Source organism: Grampus griseus, assembly GCF_964374135.1.
Source record: "Grampus griseus genome assembly, chromosome: 10".
Taxonomy (NCBI): Eukaryota; Metazoa; Chordata; class Mammalia; order Artiodactyla; family Delphinidae; genus Grampus; species Grampus griseus.
The window spans coordinates 100,560,478-100,586,150 of NC_139004.1; the positions used below are offsets into that span (position 1 = coordinate 100,560,478).

The following is a 25,673-nucleotide window of genomic DNA, read 5'->3' on the forward strand; positions in this document are numbered from 1 at the left end:
GGGAAAGCGCGCGCTCTCCGGCAGCGTCTGCTCAGCCGCGGGCTCCGGAGCTGAGTCGAGCGCCTGGCGGCCGCCCGGACCCCACGACCCTCGGCAGCCGCCCATGCCCGCCGCGCCCTGGGCCCGCGGCCCTCCCCAGCGCTGCGCTGCGCCGCCGGGCCCGGCGGGGGCGGGGCCGGGGCCGGGGCCGGGGCTGGGCTGGCGAGGCCGGGCCGGGCCGCAGGGCGGCCGCGGGGATGCGGGGCTGGCGGAGGAACCTCGCGCTCTGCCTGCAGCGGCTGCCGGACGAAGGTAGGACGCGGCCGCCGCCCAGGCCGGTTAGCACCGGCGCGGCGAGGCAGGGGGCGCGGAGGGCGGGCCCAGCGCGGGGCTGACCGCGGGCGTCCGCTGAGGGTCCCGCGTGAGGCGAGGGGGCGGGCGTCCGCCTGCCTCCGAGGCGCGGGAGGGGAGCGCCTTAAGCGGGGAGCTCGAAGGGTCACCGCAGGAAATGCGGTGCGGAGCGCATCCAGGCCGGGGGAAGCCGGCAAGGGGGCTGCACGAGGCGCGCGGAGGTGGGACCCGGGCAGTGCGACCGCGCGGGGCTGCGGCGAAGGCTCTGGACGCTCCAGGACGGGCGCGCGGGTCCGGTTCCTGGAACGGCCGGGGCCGGCTCGGCGACCCCGTGCCTCCTCGCCCCCCGAGAGTTCGCCGGCGCTTCGAGTGTGCGGGCGCTCACGGCGAGGGCCTTGGGATCCCGAGGCTGCAGTCGCTGGGACCCAACTTTCCTTCGCACGCCCTGCAGCAACCCCGCCCCGACCCCGGCGTCTGCAGTTGCTCAAAGTTGCAAAGAGGCCAGAGGCGGGAGCGGGTGCGGGGCGGGCGAGGACCCGGCCGCACTGCCCCCTGCGCGGCCTGGCCCTGCAGCAGCGCTGCGGCGCAGCCCCCTCCGCCCGGCCGCCTCCGGGGCTGCTCCACTGCTTACCTGTCGTCTGAGCCGCTGGCCGCGGAGGGAGGAAGAAGGACGCGCGCCCAGGTCCTGCCACCGCTGAGGGAAGTTCGGCTTCGGTGCTGATTGAGAATTGCCAGCACCGCGTCGGGGGCAGAGTGAGGTGGGGATGGCAGCTGCCCACCCTCTGCTCACTTAGTGGGCACGATGGCGGACTTACAGGCAGTGGGCACTGTGTACCCAGGCCCTCACTTCCGCCTGTGTCTTTAACCTTCAGTTCTACACCTCAGGAGGGCGCTATTCTTTCCACCTTACAGGTGAGGGCACTGAGCTTCAGAAAGAATGCCTCTTGAGCAAGGTCACACAGGCAGTAGGCGGTAAAGCTGGGAGGTGAACCTAAGTCTACGTTACCGGCAAGATTTTGGTAGTGCCAGTCCCCCGCCTTCCCATCTGCCCCCCGAGCTGGGCCTGGCTCAGTTCATGGGAAAGGATCCATTTACAAACGAGGCCAGAAGCTCCTGTTTAGGGCATGGGGGGAAGGGAGGAGGAGGACAGCGAGAGCGGGTGCCTGCCCCTCCTGTCCTGTTCGCAAGGCTAAGTCAGGTGTGTAACTCCTGCACAGGGGGTGCCCAGGTTTCCTTCCTTTCCGGTGAGTGAGCAGGCAGATGGACAGGGCTGCCAGTCAAGGAGTGGAGTAAATTAAGAAGGAAATCTTGGGCTTCCCTGGTGGAGCAGTGGTTGAGAGTCTGCCTGCCGATGCAGGGGACACGGGTTCGTGCCGCGGTCCGGGAAGATCCCACATGCCGCGGAGCGGCTAGGCCCGTGAGCCATGGCCGCTGAGCCTGCGCGTCCGGAGCCTGTGCTCCGCAGCGGGAGAGGCCACAGCAGTGAGAAGCCCGCGTACCACAAAAAAAAAAAAAAAAAAAAAGCAGAGCCAGGTGCCCATCATCAAACTTCAGAAAATGCGGCAATCAGCCACAGGCGTGCTCTATGGTCTTGGACAAGTCATTCCCTCTCTCCGAGGTTCACTTTCTGTGTCTGTAAGGGAAGGGCCTAGGGAGATGAAATGAAGTCTTGGCCGGGGCACAGCGCACAGCCCAGAGCAGGCTCAGAAGTGGGGGCTGTGATGCCCTGAGAGGGAGGTTGTTGCTCTCTTGCTTCTGATCCCCACTCCCCATGTGTGTGTGGCATGTGTGGCGCATGTGGGTGGTGTGTGTGTGTGGTGTGCGTGCAGGCACGTGGGTGGCATGTTTGAGATTCATGTGGGTGTGCACGAGGCTCAAGGGTGACACGTATAAGGTGTGTGGGTCTTGTGATGCCTGCAGCCCTTTTGCCTGCCACTGGCCACATTCTTGAGAGGAGGCCACTTCTCCCTCCCTCAGTGCCATGAGGTACCCAGCATTTGAGTTTTCCTTGGAAAATCTTACTTGAGGTTGATCTTTGACCTCAGCAGTAAATCAGAGGGTGGCTGGTGCATCCACCCGTGCCAGTAGGGAATTACTTTTTTAAAAAGACAAAATCCCCAGCTTTCTCTGGGCCATGGGAAAATTGTATCCCATGGGCTGGGTCTCACATGAGAAACTCTGAGATGTAGATGTGGGTCCAGCTGGATGAGAGGCTTGTGGTGGGAGGTCATCCAAGCTTGAGTGTGACAGAGAGAGATGCAGAGACAGGGGCACAGGCCTGACATCCTTAGAGGAGAGCTCCGGCCAGCAGGACATTTTGAACAAGACCAGCTTCTCTGCTTATCATGTGGTGTAATTTAAGGCCCTGGGGAAAGAAGAGTGGACTTGGAGACCAGATTTATGTTCCCAGCTGAGCCCCTCTGCTAGCTAGCTGTGTGACCTTGGGCACACTACTTAATTCTTCTGAGCTTCAGGTTTTTTCATCCATGAAGTGGGAAAGGTAACCTTGCAGGTGGTCTTGAAGAGTCAGTGTTAACAGGGCCTAGCACGTAGTAGGTGCTCAAGAAATACTAATCCTGCTCTTCCTTTCTGGGTCTTTACATCCACTTCAGAAGGGACCTGGTGTACTGGTCATTGGAGAACTCAGGACTCGGTGCGTTTCTGGATTCTGAATGATCAGCTTGAGGCTCCCCACTCCTGGGGTTTGGGGGGTCCAATCTGGGTTGTGTCTATCATGTGGCTACTTGAATCCATCTCCCAGCCTTGCCCAGTGAGGTTGGCCAAAAGTGTGGTTGTGCTCAGCACACACTTACACAGCATATGTGTTTGGATCACTGCACAGTTTTTAGGACCTTACGTAGTAGTCACGTCCCTTGAAGAGAAACACGTGCAGCCACGGGGATTGAGGAACTCTGTGATTCTAGCTTCATGATGCTTTTGAGTGTGTGTGTGTGTGTGTGTGTGTGTGTGTGTGTGTGTGTGAGAGAGAGAGAGAGAGAGAGAGACTTGTGTTCTAATGAACCTCCACCTTGAGGCTTGTGGCCCTGTAGACAGTGACACCTTCTCTTCTATTCACTACAGTAAATGCTTCTAGAGGGCTCCCTCCCCCTCCCCCAGGCTCTTCCTGGTCTCTTTGTGGGATCAGAAAAATAAAACCCAGTCCTCAGCTTCAAGTTGCTCCCAGTCCCTTAGAAAACAAAAGTTCAAGGTGCCCAGTGCCTGGGGAACGTGAAGTTGAAAGCAGCAGCCAGTTCCTGTCAGGGAGGCCACTCAGGGGAGGAGAGCGCCGTGACCCAGTGGAGAAGGTCAGCTCTCCACCGGCAGGTTCTTCCCGTGGTGTGGCCTGATTAATTTTCCTCCTTATGCCAGTCCTTTCTGCTCTCTAATGGACTCTTGGAATGTTAGCCAGGAGGCTTAATAGAAGTCATCACGTCCAGCTCTCTTATTAGAGAGAGGGGGAAATATAGAAGCAGTCAGGAAGAAATGACTTTTTATTCATTCAACAAATATTTATTGGGTCCTGTTCTGGGGGCTGGGGATACAGCCATGAACAAAACAAAGACCCTGCCGTAACAGATTGTACATTTTAATGGTGGAGACAGCACAAGTAAACAAGTAAATAGGAATGGGATCGTTTCAGAGTCAGCATTGTAATGAAGACGACACAGGAACATAAGGTGATGTGGTGGAGAGTCCCAGGGGAGGGGAATTCTTCAGGTAGGGTGGCCAAGGGGGTCAGGGGAGACCTCTCTGAGAAGGTAACTTTTGAGCCAAGACTAAAGAACAAGAAAGCTCAGCCATGCCAAGAGCAGAAGGAAGAGCTGTGTAGGCAGAGGGAACAGCAAGTACCACGAAGAGCCCTGGTCTGCAGGGGATAATGTGGGGAGGGCCGGTGTGACCTGTTGGAGGAAGAGAAAGAAGGAGTGAGGGAGGAGAGTGATGAGCGAGGAGGCTGGAAGAGCCAGATCATGAAAGGCCAGCTCACCACAGGGGAGGAGCGTGGATTTTATTCTGTGATGGGAGCCATCGGAAGTCTTGACCAAGGACTTGGGCTGGATCCGAAGATGAGCAAGGTTTTGAGTGATGGAGATGGCAGTGGGGAGAGGCATGCCCGGCAGAGGAATGGCATGCATGCGTAAAGGGGCGGAGGTGGGAAAGCTGTAGGAGCTGTGGCTGCCTGGTGCGCAGGAACCAAAGGCATTGAATACCTTTGGGGAACTGTCCAGGGTTCTGACAGGCACATTCAGCGGCTCTGCAATTAGGGACTTTTAGGGGATCTTGTGTGTGTGTGTGTGTGTGTGTGTGTGTGTGTGTGTGTGTGTGTGTGTGTGTGTGTGTGTGTGTGTGTGTGTGTGTGTGTGTGTGTGTCCCAGTCCCTGTGGTATCCAGCTAGCTGATGTGGCCCTTTGCCTGTTACCTAGGAGACAACGGGAAGATGATGGGGTGGGATCTGATTGGCTATTTACTCCCGCTGCTCATCTCTGTGTCAGAACTGCAGGCAGAGGTTACACATGGTCCATGCTGGCATGCCAAGTGCTGGCAGGGGAGCTGCGAACGTTTGCTGCCCCAAGTCCTCCGCGTGTGTGTGTGTGTGTCTGTGTGTGGTGTGTGTGTCTGCCAGTATATATATGTGCACGTCTAGAACAAAGCGGCGGCATCTGGAGCTAATGCGCTTCCTGCTGTGAAACATCTGCTCATTGCCTTGAATCAGGTAGTGGGGGCCCAGATAAATTTAAGAAGAACCAGCCAGACTTGGGAAAGGATCTTTTGTTTGGTTTTAACAACTGCAGTGTCAACACTGAAGCCGATTTTAAACATTTCCCTGTACCTTCAAAAATGCACGTAAAGCTTTGAGTGGCGGAAGTTATGTCCCGTGACACAGACTATGATGTCAGTGTGCAGAATCGCCTCCTTCCCCTGGCGCAGCCAAGAAGAATGGTATAAGATTGTAGGGTTTCTCTCCTCTCCTCTTTTAAAACAATAGTATCTCTTTTTCTTTTACTTTGTGAGCAAAAGGACAAGGAATCTACCCTTTAATTTTGCTTAGAAAGGGGATGGGGAGACAAAAAACCAAAACCCCATCAAAGTGTTTACTTTGCAGTTGACTTTCTAAAGCAGCAGCCCAGGTAGGCTTGGGGGAAAAAACACAACAACAACAGCAAACAGCTCCAGGGCTGCAGGAGATTTATCATTATCTGTCTGTCTCCTCCCACCCCTGCTTCCCACTTTGCAGGGCTTGGCAGGTGATGCAGCTTGTGAGGAAGGAAATGGGGATTTCCCTGCTCTCACTCTTGGCTTCTCTGTCCTGGGCTCAAGTTTGAATGTGCCACGTACGATGAACCTTCTCTGCCTTTTCCTTGTCATCCTATTACTTTTTTCCAACGGGAAAAAACCATGCAATGCCTTCCACCCATATCCCTATTTCCCATGCCTCCCTCACTACTGGTCAGAAGTGTTTTTTTTTTTTTTTGCGGTACGCGGGCCTCTCACTGTTGTGGCCTCTCCCGTTGCGGAGCACAGGCTCCGGACGCGCAGGCTCAGCGGCCATGGCTCACGGGCCCAGCTGCTCCGCGGCACGTGGGATCCTCCCGGACCGGGGCACGAACCCGCATCCCCTGCATCGGCAGGCAGACCCTCAACCACTGCGCCACCAGGGAAGCCCCAGAAGTGTTTTTATCTGAAACATGCATCTGGGGGTGGTTTACACCTGCTTACCCATTACCCATTATGCTCCATTACCTAGAGTAGGGGTCTCACACTTAAGTGCTTAAAGGGGCAAGGCAAGTGACCCAAAAGATGAAGGAGGCCGCAGGGCCTTTGTACTCGATGTTCCTTTTTCTGGGTTGATCTTTCATCTTATATGGGCATGGTTCACTCACTACATTTAGATCTGCACAACTGTCTCCTCCTCACAGAGGCCTTCCCAGCCATCCCATCTAAAATTGCACCCTTTAGTCCTGTAACTTTCTTTTCCTTCCCAGCTCTTTGTACTGCCTGACCTTATGTCATGTTCTTGTTTGTTGCCTTTCTCTCCCACCAATATGTAAGTACCATGAGGGCTATGACTATGCCTGTCTTATTCTTCATTGTATCCTCAGGAACTAGCACATTGCCTGACACGTAGTAGTTGCTGAATAAATATTTGTGGGCAAAGGGAGTGAAATGGGCCTGGGGGACAAAGTTGAACCAGAGAGTTAGACTTTATAGGAGCCCTGGCTCAGCCCACCAGATCTTCTAATTTTTTTCTAGAGAAGCTAAAAAACCAGAGTTTGACGTGCTACCTCCCAACTTTAAAATGCTGAACACCAATGCAAACGCACTCTGAGGGGTCCAACGACACTCGCTTTGAAGCTGGAGACCTCTGATATTCAAAGCCCTCTGGGATCTGGCTGCAGTAACCTTTCTTTCCTCCTTAATTGTGCACAGACCTTGCTCTGCCCCGGACCTCTGAGCCTTTGCTCAGGCTGCTGCCTCTGCCTGGAGTGCCTCTCCCCTACCATCTCCTTCACCCAGCAAATTATCGTTTCCTCTAATTCCGATCTGAGACCAGGCCAAGGTGCAGCTTCCTGTTGCCCCCTCCCCCTGTCTCCCACCATGTTTTTGTCCTGGCCCCTCTCCTGTTGGAGGATAACCGTGTGTTTGTTCATCTGTCTCCTCCGCTAGATTCAGAGCTCCACGGGGCAGAAACCCCATCCCATCCATCTGTGGGTCTGCAGTATCCAGCCCAGGGACGCCAACCTGGGAGCAGGCCAGCACAGGCCTGAGTGTGGAGGCGGCAGCAACCCCGCTCATGGGGAGCTGCATTTGTACGGCAGTTTATGCTTTGCAAAGCATCCTTATTTGTATTATTTAAGTAATAATCCATTCAGTTGGCAGACACTTTTTGAGCACCTGTTGTATGCCAGACATGAGCACACAGTATACTGAAGGCCAAGAAGGCCTCTCATCTCACGGAGCCTACAGATGTGGGGCTGAGCCCTGTGGGCTGCTGCCTCTTGCTGTGCTTCCCAAACACCAGCGGCTTGGATGTGCCCACTCTTCTTCCTTTGGCTGGTCTGCCTCAGTTTACACTCCAGGGACTCAGTCCTCTGCAGTCCTTGGCTTGAATGGCTCCTCAGAGTGCATGCCACTGAGGGCTAGGTGGTCCACGGCCTTCTCTGAAATCAGGAGATGGCAATAAAGGGCAGGCACAGGAGTTTAGATAACCCCCAGGCTCCATTCCGGAAAATTAGCTAACTTTTCCATGTGCTGAGTTCAGAGCATTCTGAGGAAATATTTGTTCCTTTTTTTTTTTTTTTAATATGGAACGCTTCACGAATTTGTGTGTCATCCTTGTGCAGGGGCCATGCTAATCTTCTCTGTATCGTTCCAATTTTAGTGTACGTGCTGCCGAAGCGAGCACTGTTTGTTCGTTTTTAAAGTTTATTCTTTCATTCCGCAAACTATTATTAAGTCCCTACTATGTGCCGTGTCATTCTCTTATACCGTTTCATTTTCTCTTCCCAGAAACCCAACCACGTATAGGGCTCATTATCTCTGTCTCACAGTTGGGCGCCTGAAGCACAGAGAGGTTAAGTCACTTGCCCAAGAATGCACTGCTGGGACGTGGCAGAGCAGGAATTTCATGCCAGGAATGTCTTTCTCCCGAGCCAGGGCTCTTTCTGTGACCCCAGGTTGCTCCCTTTGGAATTCCAGTCCCAAGAGTCATGAGTGATGGGGTGCTCAAGGAAGGAGCATGGAATTCTGTCTGGGTTGGGGAATTGAAGTTGACACCTGACTTGAGTTTCAAAGAGCAGTGTTTCAAAGAGCAATGATGAGTTGTCCAGGAAGGAAAGGAGCAGGGAAGGGCATTTCAGGCCAAGAGATCAGCATGTGCAAAACAGAGTTCAGAAACACATGCTGTGTCCACAGCTGTGCAGTGTGGCTTGCATGTCAGCTGCATGAGGTATGTGTACGTGCGGGGAGTGGGGCACAATTCGGGAACGGTGGGTTGGGGCTAGATTGTGAGGGTAGAGATGGCCACATCCAACTCGTAAATAGACCTCGCTTGACGCTGGCAGTGGCTTAAAAAAATTAGTTGCCATTAAATTTTAAGTGTGTGTGGGAGAAGGCAGGGGGAGATTTCACATAGGAAAAACAGATGTGCAGCTTTCTTCAGAGGATCTGGCAACCCTGGACTTGCGTTTCTGCTGTTCCTTGTGGAGCATGGTCACCACAGCCCCCATCCCACCGATGACACATTCACGCACTTGCCCAGTGCATGAGACCTTGAACTCACCCACTAAAGGAGTTTAAGCATCATTTCTTTAGGTAGCTGAAAGGTTTCAAGCAGGAGAGTGATTATCTTCAAAAAGCTCCTGCTGGCTGTGAGGGGGCTGGGAGGCAGGGTGAGGCAGGGAGACCCCCCCCAAATGACTATCCTTGTCATTTGCTCAGCATTGCTGGATGCCTTATTCACTCCTTGTATCAACCCTGCAAGGCCAGGTTAGCAGATGAGGAGATAGAAGCTCGAAAAGCAGATGCCATGAAAGGAAGAATGGAGAGATTGGACCACATAAAAATGTAAAACTTTTATATGACCAGGGAAACCATTCACAAGGTTCAAAGACAAGCCACAGACCAGGAGGAAAAGTCTTTAAAACATACACCCCTGATAAAGAATAGTATCCAGAGTGCAAGGAGGTCTGCAAATCAGTAAGAAAAGATAAGCAGTCTAGGAGGATGTAATGGATGCAAGCAGGAAGTTACTAGATGAAGAAACACAAATGGCCAGAAAGTGAATGAAAAGATGGTCAACCTCACCACCTCAGGGGATGATTCTGTCAGCATTAGGAAAATGCTCATAGAAACCACAGCACAATATCAATGTTGAGGGGAAATGAAAAAATGAGTAGCGTCTACTGTTGGTGAGACCATGGGGGAGCAGAGACTGACGTATGCAACAAGCGGGTAGGGTCATTTGGGGGCCAGTTTGACAGTTACCTGTCAATATGGAAAGTGCTCATATCCTTTGAGCCAGCCATCCTTTTTCTAAGTATTCTCGAGACAAATCTAACAGATGCATAAAGCAAAGTGGATAAGGATGTTCATTGCAGTGTTAATGAAGAAAACCAAAGGGCATAAACCAGCTGTCCATCAACAGGGGACTGGCGTGAGAACTCAAGGGTCACATGGTTCAGATAAAAAAAAACAAAAAACACCTCGAAACATCAGCCAAGAGTCATTCTCCAGCGTCTGTCTTCTGTTTGCCAAGTCCCCGCCTCTCTCACAGGAGGTAACCACCATCATCTGTTTCTAGCGTGTTCCTCTAGAAGTTTCTTCTATGCATAATAAGCAACTGTACATTCCTATTCTTTCTCCTTGTTTTACACAAGTGGTGGCCTGCTACCATGTGTTTCTGCACTTTGCTCTTTTATTAGGAGATATATTGGACACAAAGAAGAGTGACTCAAACATTGGTACTTTTAAAAGATCAACATAAAGCGATCACTGATATATCCGACTGGGGATGAGAAATAGATCACTCCCAGCCCCGAGGCCACGAGGCTTTCCAAAATGGCTGTTCTGACTTACGCTCCCTTAGGGAATTTGTGTGATTTTACAAAAAGGATAAAGATTTGAGGTGGTTTTACTTGTTCAAGGTCCCCCAAGCTAGATAGGTAGTGGCTTTGGTTTGGCCTCAGGCCTGTCCAGCAGGGTGGAGGCTGAAGCCCCAAGCAGAGGGAAGCAGGCAGCGGAATAGGCCAGACATGGCAGAGGACCGTGCGGGGGACCTGGCCGACCTGGTGACACTCAGGGTTTCCTGACAGGGATTCCTCAGGGCCTGGGGGGTTACGCCGGTATCTTTCACTGCGCTGGGGGATGTGCAGGAATGCGTTTTAGGGCGCTGAGTGAGAGGGGCCTGCCGAGAGACCCCAGTCCTGGAGGCATCTGGCTGCGTAGCCCTGGGAGCTGGCAGCCCCGTTGGGGAGCCCCATGGGGGTGCCCTTCAAACAACCATTTTTTTCAACCGAATAAACAAATTCTTCACCTCTCCCCTCCAGCAAGGGTAATTTATCCTAGGGTGAAAAATGAATTCTCCCAGGAGGGTCTGCTGCCAGAGGCCCTGGAGCCATGAATTTACTGTCTGCCTTCTGTCCTGATGGAACTGGGTCTCGAGATTTACGTCTGGGGTTTATGGGCAGCTGGCTCTGGGTTGGCAGGAGTCCTGGAGGGCAGCTGTATTTTATAGTGAGGCTGGGCCCTATGAGGGTGTAAATCACTGTGGCCGCCCGGCCTCCCAAGAGAGGCCACCTCCTTCAAGTGGGTGGGGAGGGGCTGGGGGAGGGGTGATACCTGGGGACAGCAGGAAGGACCCCCCTCAGAGATTACCTGGTCCAGCTCTCTCCGGTTCTTAGTGGAGGGGTCAGATTCTGGTTTGAGTGATTTACTTTTTGCGGTTGTTTTGTTTCTTTCAAATGTAAACCAGCCAGAACCCCCCTCCAAACTGCTCTGGAGTGAGCATCAACAGTTTGCTGGGACGATTTGCTGCCTGAGCTCTCGGTGACCTCTGCCCTGCAGGAGCTCACAGGTTCAGCTAGTGGTCCCCATCGCGGGGTGTGGCTGCCACACCCGGGACATTTCTTGAGGAGGAAGATGGAGAAAATATTAAGAGTTTTGCTTTACGTTTATGTTTTATCACAATTTAATTTTTTCTATGTCTGTGTGTATCGTATGATGTGATACACAGATATAGTGAAACATGGGTATTACATACATAATATGCATATGTTACTGCAGAGGAATGTACATTTTCTGTAGATGGGAGTGCAAGATCAAAAGGGTTTGGAGACCACTCCCTGCCTACCTGATGGGAGTGTAGCAGTAGGGAGGGCCCTGCCTGGGGTCTCCTTTTCTTGGAGGGCAGAGGGCACCAGCATTTACTGAGCATCTGCTAAGTACTGGACATGGGCACACCATTTCTCTAGAGGCCTGGATCCTATAGCAACAGTGGGAGGCAAAGATGGTTAACCCCATTCTACAGACCAGGAGACTGAGGCCCAGAAGGGAGAAGGCCCCACTTGGTCCCTGAGCTGGGACTGGCCTCCTGTTGACCAGTTTCCTGGTTCTTCCTTTGTCTATATTTCCAAAAAAGAAATCTTGTAAAATGTGTTTGGGCATTCAAACTATTTAAAATAATTAAACACAGCGATATCAATTTAAAAAAAGATATTGCAGAGCCCCCCACCCCGTGCAGCACTGGTAAGTGCACACTCCTCTGCCCTCTTGCTATCATTAAAAAAATAATAATAAGAGTATCATTTTAAATTAAGTTACTTTCTCCCTGATTAAGCATGCAATTATTGTTAAATGTAGACCATTTTGAAAAGAAGGATAAAGACCAAGAAGAAAACTAAAATCATCCTCCACTAACTCATTATCCAGGCACGCTTTGGTGCACTTCCTTCCAGTCTTTCTTCCACTGTCTATTTTTGTTTAGATCATATGACATATACCATTTTATGTTTTGCTTTTTCTTCACTTAGCTTTATAGGGTCACCATCTCCCTGGATTATTCTAGCTGCAGAATGCCCATCAAGTGGCTGTATGGGGCGTAGTTTATTTACCTGCTCCTCTCCCCTTCAAGTTGGATAACAAAGTTGTTTCCAGCATTTTGCTGAGGCGCAGTGAGACTCAGCTTACTTGTGGTTGTCATCAGCCTGTAAGGCAGTTCCACTTGGGCTTTTTCCTCTGCAGATGTTATTTCTCACGCTTGTCACTTTTAATGGCTACATAATCTCCTGGAGTGTTGCTATTCCTCATGTTCTAGACCATTTCTCCCTCTCTGTATCCCATGAGGTCTCCCTGCTCCCTCTGGGAAGCCACCCCCTTCCCTGAGCACCTTGGATTCAGGGAAGTAACCTTGGCGGGGTGGGGGCAGGGAAGGGGCTGTCGTCATCTTTCAGGACCCCAGGCATTTGCTGCCTCCCTCCTGCCTGTGTCCTGGCCCCGGCACCAGACCCCGTGTGGGCTGATTCCTTCCTTCCCTGCTTTCATTCATTCTTCAGTTGTTTAACCACAACCTGTTAGGTGCTAGTCACTGCTCTAGGTGCTGGGGCTACAGCAGCGAACGAGACAGTCTTCGTCCTTATGGAGCAGGGGCGCTGGGCCATGAATAGGTGAGCAAGTAAATAAGAGTTCACAGAAGCAAAGGAAGACAAGGAAATGGGATGAGATGATAAAGGGTGACGAGGTGGTCAAGGAGGGCCTTCTGGAGGAGATGACATTTGTGCTGGGACCAGCCAAGGGAAGACCTGGGAGAGAAGCTCTGCAGGCAGAGGGAAGAGCAGGGAGAGGCCCTGAGGCAGGAATGTGCCTGGTGTGTTTGAGGAATGGAGGCCAGCGTGCAGGAGAGTGGAGCGGGGTGAGGCCAGAGGGCTCAGAAGGGCCCCGCAGGCCGAGGGGAGGAGTCTGGATTTCTTCAGAGAGTCCTGGGAAGCCTTTGCAGGGCCTGGCCCACATTATGTGCCCAGTTGAACAACTGCTGTTACTGTTGTTCCCTCCTCGTGAAGGAGTCGGAGGGCTGAGACTTGCTCAATGCACAGTGCACCAGGGTTGCCGTCTGGCCTCCTTCGAGTCTGACCTGTTTCCTTCCTGCTGCATCTCACACCTGTTCTCTCTGACAGTGACCCTAGGACAAGCTGGCTCTGCGCCTCTGCAGCTCCCCACCCCCTAACTCCCTCGGCCCAGGAACTGGGGACCCTGTGGGCCTGTGTTTGCTCTGAACTGTCCCTCTGTGTGAACTGGGCCGATTCTGCCTCCTGGGGCTTTCAGGGGGCTGTGCTGGCACCTAGTGGGGGCTCACTAACGTCAGCTGTGAAGATACTAAATCAAACATCTTAAAAAATTATTTTTTAGGGCTTCCCTGGTGGCGCAGTGGTTGAGAGTCCGCCTGCTGATGCAGGGGACACGGGTTCAAGCCCCGGTCCGGGAAGATCCCACATGCCACGGAGCGGCTGGGCCCGTGAGCCATGGCCGCTGAGCCTGCGCGTCCGGAGCCTGTGCTCCGCAACGGGAGAGGCCACAGCAGTGAGAGGCCTGCGTACCGCAAAAAAAAAAAAAAAAAAAAAATTATTTTTTATCTAGAAATCTCTATACTGTCTGTGAGGGTATGTGTGAGTGCCCTGCAGCAGCCCTGGCCCTGCGGGCACCCTGGAGGGAGGTGGCAGGTGGCCACTTGGGGAAAATAAAAAGCAATTGCATTGGATTCTGCACTTAATTTAATGAAAAGGGCCTGCAGGCAGGCAGAGGCAGAGGCAGTGAGGCAGAGCTTGCGGGTTGCGGGCAGGAGTGATTCTGGAGAGATTTATGGCGCTTCATAAAACATTCAGATCCAGGCTGAGCTTGGATGGTGCTGGGCTCAGTGCCCTGGGCTGTCTCCGCAGCCTGGGAGGCAGATGGTCTGAGACTCCCCATGGCTGTGATTGCTGTGTGGCCCTGGGCAAGTCACAGCCCGTCTCTGGGCTCTGGAGCACCATCAGGCATTCTGGGTTCCCTCCTGCCCCTCTGTCCTTGGCCCCAGCCTGCTGCCTGCCTCCGCCAGGCCTACGAGGCTTTCCATATCCATGAGATCCTCTTCCCCACAGCCTGTGCCCTCCCCAACCCAGTTGTTTTTCCATTTTACAGAGGAGAACACTGAGGCTCTGAGAGGTTCACTGATGTGCCCAGAGCTGTACAGCAAGTCTGGGGCAGGTGTGGGGGGTTGTCTGGCCCCTTTAAGTGTGGGAAGTCAGGAACCTCCGTGGTGTGCTTGAAGGCCACTCAGGTTTTCAACGGGGGGGGGGGGGGCGATTTGCCTTTCCCCCATGTGAAGTCTGTCCTATTGTGTTTCATCTTCCCATTCAACAGAGAAGGGCCAGGAGAGTTAAGGGATCAGGCTGGACCCCACAGCAACTAGCAACAGAACTAGAATATAATTGCCTCCTGGTCCAGCCTTTCTCCCCAGTACAATGCAGAAGTCTTTCAGCCTCCCCTGTCTTGAGCTCAGCTCCTCCACTCATTTGCTGTGTCACCCTGGGCAAGTGACCTGACCTCTCTGAGCCTCCATGTCTTCATCTTTAAAATGAGGATTACAGTATGCCCACCTCCCAGGCTTGATGGGAGGATCAGCTGTTGGCAAATGGCCTAGAATAGTACCCGATATCAATTTCTTTTCAGAAAAATTGTAATTCTAGGGCTGTTCAAACTCTGGAGAAAAATCTTACTAGAAAGGAGCCCCTTCTTTACAGGACCTGGGCTTTGCTGGTGTGGCCCCTCCCGAGGCGGAGGAGGAGGGAGGGAACTTAATGTGGGCTGGTGGTTGCAGATGGCAAGCAGCTAATTTATTTACTTCTTCCTAATAAATATGCACGACACATACATAAAATATCTCACTTGTACCGTTCCACCCAGATCCTGGCAGACAGCGACAGTAGGCAGCGTCGCTCTGAGGCAGGCTCTGTGTGTGTGTGGAGTCTAGCAAGGGGGCTAATGAGCTGATTGTTCCTGCTTTAACCTAATTTCTTGCCATGTATCCAGCAGCGCTCAGAATTCCCAGTTCAGGAAGTGCTGGGCATCCCCTCCAGGCTTCCCAGCTAAGCTCAGGTTAAGGAAGGCCCCAACACCTCTTGCTCCCCTCTGAACTGGGCCAGACTGACCTGGGAGGGGGTGAGCTCCCCGTCAAGGCTGGTGGGGTTTGGGCTGGGGGACTCCCGGGGCATCTCTGGAGATGCTTTGGCCACTCTGGTGGGCCGAGTTTTTGCATACTTGACCTGTTTCTGGTTCGTGCACTGGCGTCTTGACAGGGGCCCCAGCCTCACGCTCTCCCCGCTGCATTCAGTTCTTCTGTTCCCCTCACCCAGCTCATCTGGGAGCCAGGAAGTCCAGTTATAAGACAGGATAACAATTCAGGGAACTGCCACCCCCAGAGCTGAAAGAAACGTGGAGAGGGGCAGGGGGCAGGGGCAGCCTGCAGACTCAGAAGGACTGGGATTCCCCTCACTCCTTCTGAGACCTTGGACAAATTACCCAACTCCTCTGAGTCTCAGTGTCTTCACCTGTGAAATGGGCAGTGTTGGTATTTACCTGACAGGTTTGTCATGAGACTTGTTCATTTGTTTGTTCGACAAATGTTTGCTGAGCAACCGATATGTGAAGACACTGCCTCAGGCCCTGCGGGTACAGTGTGAATAAGACAGACAGGACCTTGCCCAATGGATCTTACGTCCTAGTGTGCGAGCCAGCCAAGCGCCTTGTCAACAAATGGATGTCCACTCTAGTGACAGGCCATGAAATGAGAATGTAGCCAAGGCAGGGTGTTCAGGGAGTGGAGACCCCCCTCAGCTGTGGTCCTCAGGAAGGCTGCTCTGAGGAGGTGATGGTCAAGCACACACTTGGATGATGAGAAGGAGCCCACTCTGCAGGGAATTGCACAGGCAGAGGGAATAGCCAGTGCAGTGGCCCTGAGGTGCGGACAGGTCTGCATGTTCTGGGAAGGCCAGGGCTGCACAGGCACATGAGGCAAAGCAAGTGACACCTCTGGCATAGGGCCTGGCACAGGGCAAATACTTGTTGGTCCTCTTCCTCCTTCCCCGGCCCTCCTGCTTTCTTGCTCTCCCTGGCCTGTGCTTGAGTCCTTCATGTAATCAAGGTGTGAGGGTCAGAGGTTCCTAAAATATCTAAGCTTTGCAACTTGACCTCTTTTAGACTCATCCTGAATAAGCCTGAGTCTCTTGAATGGCCTGTGGTCTCTCTCTGTGCCCACCTTGCAGTCATATGTATCATGTATTGCCAGCAGACAAAGGACTCATCCAGAATATATAAAGAGCTCTTATAAATCAACAAGAAAAGGACAGACAACCTAATAGCAAATTGGCCAAGAGACCTGAACAGGCACTTCACAAAGGAGATCCAAATGATCAGTAAATGTGTGAAAAGGTGCTCAGCAGCATCTCACAGAGGGAAATGGGAATTAAACCACAGAGAGGTACCCATCAGAGGGCCCATGTTGAAAAGGCTGAAACTGCTGAGTGTCTGTGTGGAGGTGGAGCAGTGGGACCATCATGCACTGAGGGTGGGAGTGGAAACGTCACTTTACTGCAGGTTCCCTGGAGAGAGGAAGTGCAGGTATATCACACCCACAGCAACACGGGATAAATTCACCAACTGCTGTCTCCTGTCTCCCAGCCTGTCCCCCTGGCAGCCCGGTGCTGGGTCTCTTTTCCCACTCCGCCCTCCTCAGCCTTCCCTTGGCCGCTCTGCTCATCAGCTCTGCTTCAGGCTTGCACACACCAGGGTCGAAAACAAACCAGGCCCTCTCAGCTGAGCCATGGCTACCTGCTCACTCTCAAGCCTGCAGAGGAGGCAGTATCAGGCAGGAAGCTTTGGGTTATAAGTGACAGAAACCCAACCCCAACTGGCACAAGCAAGAAAGAGAACTTACATGCTCATAACAGCTTCAGGAGGGGCTGAATCCAGGGGCTCAAAGGATGACATCAGAGCTCTGTCTCTCTACTCCCTGTCTTTCTTTCTCTGTGCTGGTGGCTTTGCTCCAGACTCATACCATTCTCCAGTCCGGTGGAAAAAGAATGCACAGATGGCTCCAGCAAAAGTTCTGGGGCCGTCCCCCACTGGACAGTGTTGGGTCACATGTCTTTTCCTCAGCCAGTCACTGTGGCCTAGAGAATGAACTGCTCTGACCGGCTACACCTAGCTATGCCCGCCTTGGAGGCAAGGTCAGCCCCATGAACTGCATGGACAGAGGGTGGGGGAGGGCATCTCCCCAGAGCAAAATTAGAGTGTTGTTACCAGAAGACCAGAGTCTAGATGTTGGATGAACAGAAACAACTGACATCCACGGTGGAGGCCTCAGTTCATTTGGATGAGGAGAGTGGGCTCGGAGTGTATTAGTTCCAGAGAAACAGAATGGATAAGAGATCTATCTATTTATATATTTATCAGAAAAGCGATTTATTGTAAAGAATTGGCTGACATGATGGCGGAGTTGGCATACAGAAATCCATAGGGCAGCTCAGGCAGGCTGGAGACTCAGGCAGGGTTTCTACGCTGTACTCTTTAGGCAGAATTCTTCTGGGGGGAACCTCGGTCTTTGATTTTAAGATGTTCAATTGATGGGGTGAGGCCCACCCACATAACGGAGGGTCATCTGCTTCACTCAGAGTCAGGTGATTGTAAATGTCAATCACATCTACAAAATATCTTGACAGCAATGTCTAGACTGGGGTTTGACCAAACGGCTGGGTACCATAGCCCAGTCAAGTTGACACATAAAGTGAACCATCACAGAGCAACAAACGTGCTTATTTAAATAAGCACCATGTGGCAATGTAAAGATGTATTTGTCCCCTTCTCACCTGAGGCTGGGAGAAACCACTGAGGGAAGGTCAGGAGAGGCCACATGACCTCAGCAGAAGGAGAAGGGAGGAGAACCTTTTGGGGCCACTGGGAATTGCGTGTGGTTTTCATTCCCTACTCATTAACAGGTGTTGTTTCACATCTGCTCTGGGTTCTGGGGTGCAGGGGTGGCCAGACCAGCTCTGTCCTGCAGGGTCCTCCAGCTGGCAGGGGACGCAGTTCACCCTATGAAGTCCCCCAGGCTGCTCGGGAAGCAGCTCCTGCATCGGCATGAAGTCCCATGGTGGGGTCAGCAGCTCTCTGAGTGCCCTGACGTGAGGTGGTTTAGCCATCAGCCGCTATGCTGGAGGAAAGGGGGATGCTGTGACACTGACAGGAGAATTACGGTAATTAGTGGCAGAGGAGACCATTATGCATGCGATGGACAGGCCTGCCTCACTGCCCAGAGGAATGGTGTGGAAGAGCTTCTGGCCACCTGTGCCACTGTGGAGCTGGGAGCCTCTGGGGAGGTGCTCCCTCTCTGTGCTGGTCTCCCGGTTTAGATGAGGGCTGACTGCATGCCTGGTGTTCAGCCCAGAGCCAGGAGCTCTGTTCACCTTGACCCAGAGGAATGTTCCAGAAACTGAGACTCAGGAAGAGAAACTGCTTTGCCCCAGGTGGCATAGCAGGTTGGTGAAGGCGGGAGGCTGGATTCCAGTCCATGTCAGCCTGATCCCAGAGCTGTGACATTGTCACCTTCATGGGGGAATCCCAACGCAGCCGCCACCCTGGGCTTCTTTTCTGGTACCACCCAAAGAAATGCCCCCAGTCCTTCCCACCTGTAGAGTTGTTTGCAGGGTGACAACGTGCAGCCTGTCCACTGTCACGTGATATCCGATCACAGACCGGCCCAGGAAAGTTTGCAAGAAGATTGTCTTGGGAACCTTCTTAAAATTAACTGTATTGAGGTATAACTTACATACAGTAAAATGTCCTCATTTTCAGTGTACAGTTTGAAAGTTTTGACAGTTGTATACACCTGCATAACCACTGCCCCAATCCATGCATAATTAGTGTTCCCATCACCCACCAAAGCTATCTTGTGCCCCTCCTTTTCCTGCCTCTCCCTGGCAAGCACCCATTTGCTGTTCATCAGTATAAATTTGATTTGTCTTTAAAAAAATATATTTATTTATTTAGGCTCCACCGGGTCTTAGTTGCAGCACATGGACTCTTAGTTGTGTATGCGGACTTCTAGTTGCGGCATGCATGTGGGCTCTAGTTCCCCAATCAGGGATCGAACCCCGGCCCCCTGCATTGGGAGCACAGAGTCTTATCCACTGGACCACCAGGGAAGTCCCGATTTGTCTTTTTTAGAGTTTCATAGAAATGGGATCATACGTGTATAGTTTTTGCACATTCAGCATGTCTTGAGATCCCCACATACTGCTTTGTCTCAGTATCTCGTTCTTTTTCTTGCCGAGTGTATCCAAGGACTGTCTTTATTCAGTCTCTTTTTCGTGGGCATTTGGGTGGTTCCTGGTCTTGGGTTGCTGTGACTTAAGCTGCCAGGTGCCCTTATAGAAAAGGGTTTGTGTGAACACATGTTTCCATCTCTGTTGGCTAAATATGCAGGAGTGGGATTATGGGGTTGCAGGCCAAGTGTATGTTTAACTTATAAGAAGCAGACCCATTTTATGGATGAAGAAATCGAGGGTCAGAGAGAGAAAGCAGCTGACGTGGCTCACCCAATGCGAGACAGTCCAGCCCAGGGCTCTCTTACCTCATCATTGACTCACCCAATAAATAAGAAAGAAAAAAACCCTTTCATTCATAATGTTTATTAGCACCTATGTATACACCATTTATTTCACTTAATGCTCACAACAGTTCCCATGAGACCAATCATAGTATTATGCCCATTACCCAGATGAAGAATGGAGGTGACCAGAGAGGTGACGGTGTGGCTGAGACTCAAACTCAGATCTCTAGGCCCTTGGTCTTTCATTGCACCAACTAGAGAAGCAGAGAACACAAGACCCCACTGCCCAGCCCATTGCCAGTTGATCACTGCAGTCTTTCCTGCTGACTCAGCCTCGGAGGCTTTTTTAACACAGCTCCACACAGCCACTCATGCTGGATCGGGAAGGCAGGCAAGAGAAGAGCTACCACAACCAGCCCTGGCCCTGGCCCATCTCAGAGTCCAGGTCTGCCCGGCACAAGGGCCCTCCCCAGCCAAAGGCTGAGCCAGAAAGGACTCCAAGCTCAGAACCTCTTCGCCCCACAGCCTGGGGCGAGGAGGGGGCTGTTGCTCTGAAGCCAGAGCTGTGCGGGTCTGCACCTTCCCAGCCAGTCCAACTGGGTGGGGGCTGGAGAGAGCGTCCAGGCAGAGGGGCCTGTTACGTGCTTCACATGAGACCCAGGTCTGACATGCGCCCTGCAAGCTGGATGTTTATCTCCCATTCTCAGATGAGGCAGCTGAGATCTGAGGCCTAGAAACCGAGAAGAGACAGACTCAAAGCCAGGTCTGCCTGGCCCAGCGCCCAAGCTCCCTCTGCCACATCCACAGTCCTCCTTTTGCTGGGACTTCCTTGGCTCCAGGCCAAGGGCTGGACCTGGTTTTATTTATTTATTTATTATTTTTTAATTTTTTTATTATTAATTAATTTTATTTTTGGCTGCGTCGGGGCCTCGCTGCTGCACGCGGGCTCTCTCCAGTTCCGGTGAGTGAGGGCTACTCTTTGTCGTCGTGCGTGGGCTTCTCATTGCGGTGGCTTCTCCCGTTGCAGAGCATGGGCTCCAGGTGCGCACGCTTCAGCAGTTGTGGTTCGCGGGCTCCAGAGCGCAGGCTCAGTAGTTGTGGTGCCCGGGCTTAGTTGCTCTGCGGCGTGTGGGATCTTCCCGGACCAGGGCTCGAACCCATGTCCCCTGCATGGCAGGCAGGTTCTTAACCACTGCGCCACCAGGGAAGCCGTGGACCTGGTTTTACTTGGACCTGGGATGTTGTTAGCTGGTCAGTATCTGCCCAGAGGTCCTCCCTGCTGGGTTACAATCCGAGTGACCTTGATTCTTACTTTGATAAAACTTTACTGAGAAGTGGGATGAGCAAACCCTGAGCTGAGTGTCAAGAAGGGAAGGGCCTCCCAGGCAGGACCACAGCCTGGAGGTGGGGCTGTTCAGACTGGGGCTAGAGAGGAAGCAGGGCAGTGTGGGCTGCTGGTTTGGACTCTGCTGAGCTGTCAGGAGCTAAACTGTCATTTCACGGGTCTCCCTTCCCCTCTTTGTCTCTGTCTCTGTCTCTGTGTCTTTCTGTCTCTTCCTGGCAGCCTCTACCTGTGGTCTCTGTCTGGGTCTGGACCTCTCTCTCTGTCTTCAGAGTCCTTTTCTTTTTCTGGTTTGCAAGCATGTTTCCACTTGTCACAGATTCCCTAAGAAGGAATCACGGACCATTTGTCTCCAATCCAATCTGTCATGAACATCACCAGTAGAAATAACCAACACAAAATAAAACTGACATTGGCTAAAACCGTGCACAGTAAAAATAGTTATTGATCTAGAAATTAACAGAAGATTTAAATCTCCATGCCAACATTAAGATCTGCAAAAATCTGATCCGAGAGAATTGAAATTGACAGAAATCACGACTGGAACAGGGAATCCATGGTGGCAGAAGTTGCTGCAATTGGTGGTGTGTGTGCTGTGGGCAAAGGAACTGATTGATGAGTCAAATCTTCACTGCAAATTTTAATTAGGAAAGACTCCATTTCAGTGAAATCGACCTCAATAAAACAAAAATGGCAACGGAAACCGTGGAAGTGGCTTAACTGCACTTTGTAGAGGATTAAACAATGGCTTAAATGGGGTCTTTGGGGCTCGTGCCAGAAAGCGCTTCCTCGCGTTCATCAAGTTGTAAAATTTGTGCATTTGTATTCAAGATGTCCTTGCCACCTAACAGGGGTCAATATAGACCATGACATCTGTAGGAAAGACCACGGTGCCTTCAAGTGCTCAGTTAATGCAGAACGAGAGAGGAGGTGTTTGTGAACGGTCCAACGTTGCTCGACTTTGGCTGTACCCTGGCCAGACACCACCTTTAAAACCTGTGTCTGATACCCTCACTTCCTCCTGTCTTCAGTGACTCCTCACTGCTGCCAGGATCAAGGTCAGCATCCTCCCATGCGGCCCACCCTTACCACCCTCTCCACCCTCCCTCTCACTGCTTCCCTCTGCCATCTCTGGGCTCCAGCCACACTGGCCTCCTGTCCATTCTTGCAGGAAAACAGCCAAATGAGAGGCAGCGTAGCACGGGGGGTTCAAATTCATTCTCTGCTCCTTATGAGCTGTGTGACCTTGTGCAGGTTACCTAACCTCTCTGTGCTTCTTCATCTGTAAAATGGGAATAGTAGCGCTTGCCTGAGAGTGTCATCACGCGATAAGCTGCGTTAATGCAGGAAAGCCACAGAGCCGAGCCTGCCTCAGGGGAGCACTCAAGGGTGTTCATTCTTACTCCCATCCCAGGACTTTGTGCACGCTGTTCTCTCTGCATCGGGGGCTGGTGGGGGCTTCTCTGGTTACTCCCCACTAATCCTGTGGACCTCAGCCCAGCATCCTCTCTGTAGGAAAGCCTCCCATTGCTCCCTGTTACACCCTCTCACGCCCTGAGCCCTACAGCTGCTGGCTGGTTCTGCCATCCTTCTATCCCCAGCATTGCCCCAGAGCCTGGCACTTAGCAGGCGATCAGCAATTCAGGGCCTGCTGGGCGGTAGCCCACTCCCTCTGGTGGTGATGGGGGTGGGTTTGAGACTCACCAGCGCCACCTGTGGCTGATAGGATTCATAGCATCCATGCAGCTCTGTCTTCCGCGGCCTCTCACACAGAGGGTGGGCCTGAAGCTTCCCCGGTACCGTCCCCCCACCCCGCCCCCCTGCCACCTGGGCTCTGAAGAGACAGAATGAGTCTCGGCAGATGCCTGAGCAGATGCCAGCTGCCTCCCTGATGACAGCCTCTTAATTGCTTCCACCCCATCCTTTTTGTTTTCCTTAAAGGGCTGTCGCCCAGCGCGGCCCCCAGAGTGGACACAGTAGGCAGCTAGCCCTTCAGTGACTCATCAGCTGTGTCCCGCCCTCCCTTCCAGTATCACCCGCATCCAGAGTGGCACCCACAAGTAGGAATTCCTTCGTTAAGCCCACAAGGCCATTCTTTAGGGCACCGGCATGAAATGGACCTGCTGTGGGCCGGCCATGGTGCTGGCGGTTCTCTGGGTTCTTACCAGCAATGGTCCAGCTTGCCAACTGGAGGCTGGCTTTCTGGACTCCTCATCCCAACACATGCTCAGTGGATGTTTTAGACCCTGGTGTAGCCACAGGGCCTTGAGAATCAGAATCTCCAGGGGGTGGGGGGTGGGGAGATGTTTAAAATGCTCGTCCCCAGGCCCCAACCCAAGCCTCAGGAATCAGCATTGCTGGGAGTGGGATGGCAACACTTTAGTTTCCCTTCAACTTAAAATTGTAAAATAGGTACTTCCCTGGTGGCGCAGTGGTTAAGTATCTGCCTGCCAGTGCAGGGGATATGGGTTCGAGCCCTGGTCCGGGAAGATGCCACGTGCCGCGGAGCAACTAAGCCCGTGTGTCACAACTACTGAGCCTGCACTTTAGAGCCTGTGAGCCACAACTACTGAAGCCCATGCACCTAGAGTCCATGCTCCACAACAAGAGAAGCCAACACAATGAGAAACCTGCACACCGCAACGAAGAGTAGCCCCCACTGGCTGCAACTAGAGAAAGCCTGCGCGCAGCAACTTAGACCCAATGCAGCCATAAATAAATAAATAAAATTGTAAAATAAACATCTGGTTATAACACAGAGGAGGAGTATAAAGATAAAGAAAAGTGAACACCCTTGTAGCTACCCAGGTTAAGAAATAGAACACTGCCAGCCCCTTAGAAGTTCCCTGGGGTTCATCTCAAATGGCGTCTCCCTTACTCCTCCACCCAGAGGTACCCACAGTCCTGACTTTTTGGATGATCATTCTCTCCGTTTTCTTTATGGTGTTACCCCCTTGTATCAACATATATCACTACACGACAAAGTTTGTTTTTGCCTGTTCTTGAACTTCACATAAATGGAATCTCATAGTGTGTAGTCTTCTCTGTCCAGCTCTTTCCCCTCACCACCATGTTTTTGAGCTCCATCCATTGTGTTGTGTGTAACAGCAACGTGTTCTTTTTCACCGCTCAGTAGTATTCCATTGCACGAATGCACCACCATTTCTTTTTTTAAAAATAAATTTATTTATTTATTTTATTTTTGGCTGCGCTGGGTCTTCGTTGCTGCGCTCGGGCTTTCTCTAGTTGTGGTGAGCGGGGCTACTCTTCGTTGTGGTGCACGGGCTTCTCAATGCGGTGGCTTCTCTTGCTGCAGAGCACAGACTCCAGGCACGCGGGCTTCAGTAGTTGTGGCTGACAGGCTCTAGCGCGCAGGCTCAGTAGTTGTGGTGCACGGGCTTAATTGCTCTGCGGCATGTGGGATCTTCCCAGATCAGGGCTCGAACCCATGTCCCCTGCATTGGCAGGCAGATTCTTAACCACTGCACCGCCACGGAAGTGCCTGCACCACCATTTTTATTCATCTATTCTACTATTGATGGACTTCAAGATTGTTTCCAATTTTTGACTTTTATGAAAAATGCTGCTCTGAATATTCTTGAACCTGCTGCCTCCTGGTAGCCAGATGCACACATTTCTGTTGTGTGCATACCTTCAAGTGCAGTTGCCAGCCCGTAGGGTAAGCATTTTTTTAAAATAAATTTATTTATTTTATTTTATTTATTTTTGGCTGTGTTGGGTCTTTGTTGCTGCATGTGGGCTTTCTCTAGTTGCAGCGAGCAGGGGCTACTTTTCATTGTGGTGGGAGGGCTTCTCATTGCGGTGGCTGCTTTTGTTGCAGAGCACAGGCTTTAGGCACGTGGGCTTCAGTAGCTGTGACTCGCCGGCTCTAGAGCACAGGCTCAGTAGTTGTGGTGCATGGGTTTAGTTGCTCCGCAGCATGTGGGACCTTCCCGGACCAGGGCTCGAACCCGTATCCCCTGCATTGGCAGGTGGATTCTTTTTTTTTAATTAATTAATTTTTTTTGAATTTTATTTTATTTATTTTTTTATACAGCAGGTTCTTATTAGTTATCTTTTTTATACATATTAGTGAATAAATGTCAATCCCAATCTCCCAATTCATCCCACCACTACCACCAGCCCCCTGCCACTTTCTCCCTTGGTGTCCATACGTTTGTTCCCTACATCTGTGTCTCTATTTCTGCCCTGCAGACCAGTTCATCTGTACCATTTTTCTAGGTTCCACATATATGAGTTAATATACGATATTTGTTTTTCTCTTTCTGACTTACTTCACTCCGTATGACAGTCTCTAGATCCATCCACGTCTCTACAAATGACCCAATTTCGTTCCTTTTTATGGATAATATTCCATTGTATATATGTACTATATCTTCTTTATCCATTCGTCTAAATATCCTAAATGTCGATGGGCATTTAGGTTACTTCCGTGACCTGGCTATTGTAAATAGTGCTGCAATGAGCATTGGGGTGCATGTGTCTTTTTGAGTTATGGTTTTCTCTGGGTATATGCCCAGTAGTGGGATTGCTGTGTTATATGGTAATTCTATTTTTAGTTTTTTAAGGAACCTCCATACTGTTCTCCATAATGGCTGTATCAATTTACATTCCCACCAACAGTGCAAGAGGGTTTCTTTTCTCCACACCCTCTCCAGCATTTGTTGTTTGTAGATTTTCTGATGATGCCCATTCTAACTGGTGTGAGGTGATACCTCAATGTAGTTTTGATTGGCATTTCTCTAATAATTAGTGATGTTGAGCAGCTTTTCATGTGCTTCTTGGCCATCTGTATGTTGTCTTTGGCGAAATGTCAATTTAGGTCTTCTGCCCATTTTTGCATTGGGT

The 25,673-nt window shown here is 51.7% G+C and overlaps 1 protein-coding gene across 1 annotated transcript in view; it reads left to right on the forward strand.

The window, feature by feature from the left end:
* Positions 1 to 236: 236 nt before the first annotated feature.
* The window catches only part of GRIP2 (glutamate receptor interacting protein 2), a gene marked incomplete at its 5' end in the record, with an annotated part of 131,377 nt that continues 105,940 nt past the window's right edge, over positions 237 to 25,673 (forward strand). The window contains one exon of the mRNA XM_082663617.1: positions 237 to 291. Within this exon, the coding sequence (XP_082519743.1) occupies positions 237 to 291 (55 nt within the window). The remainder of the gene's footprint in view (positions 292 to 25,673) is intronic.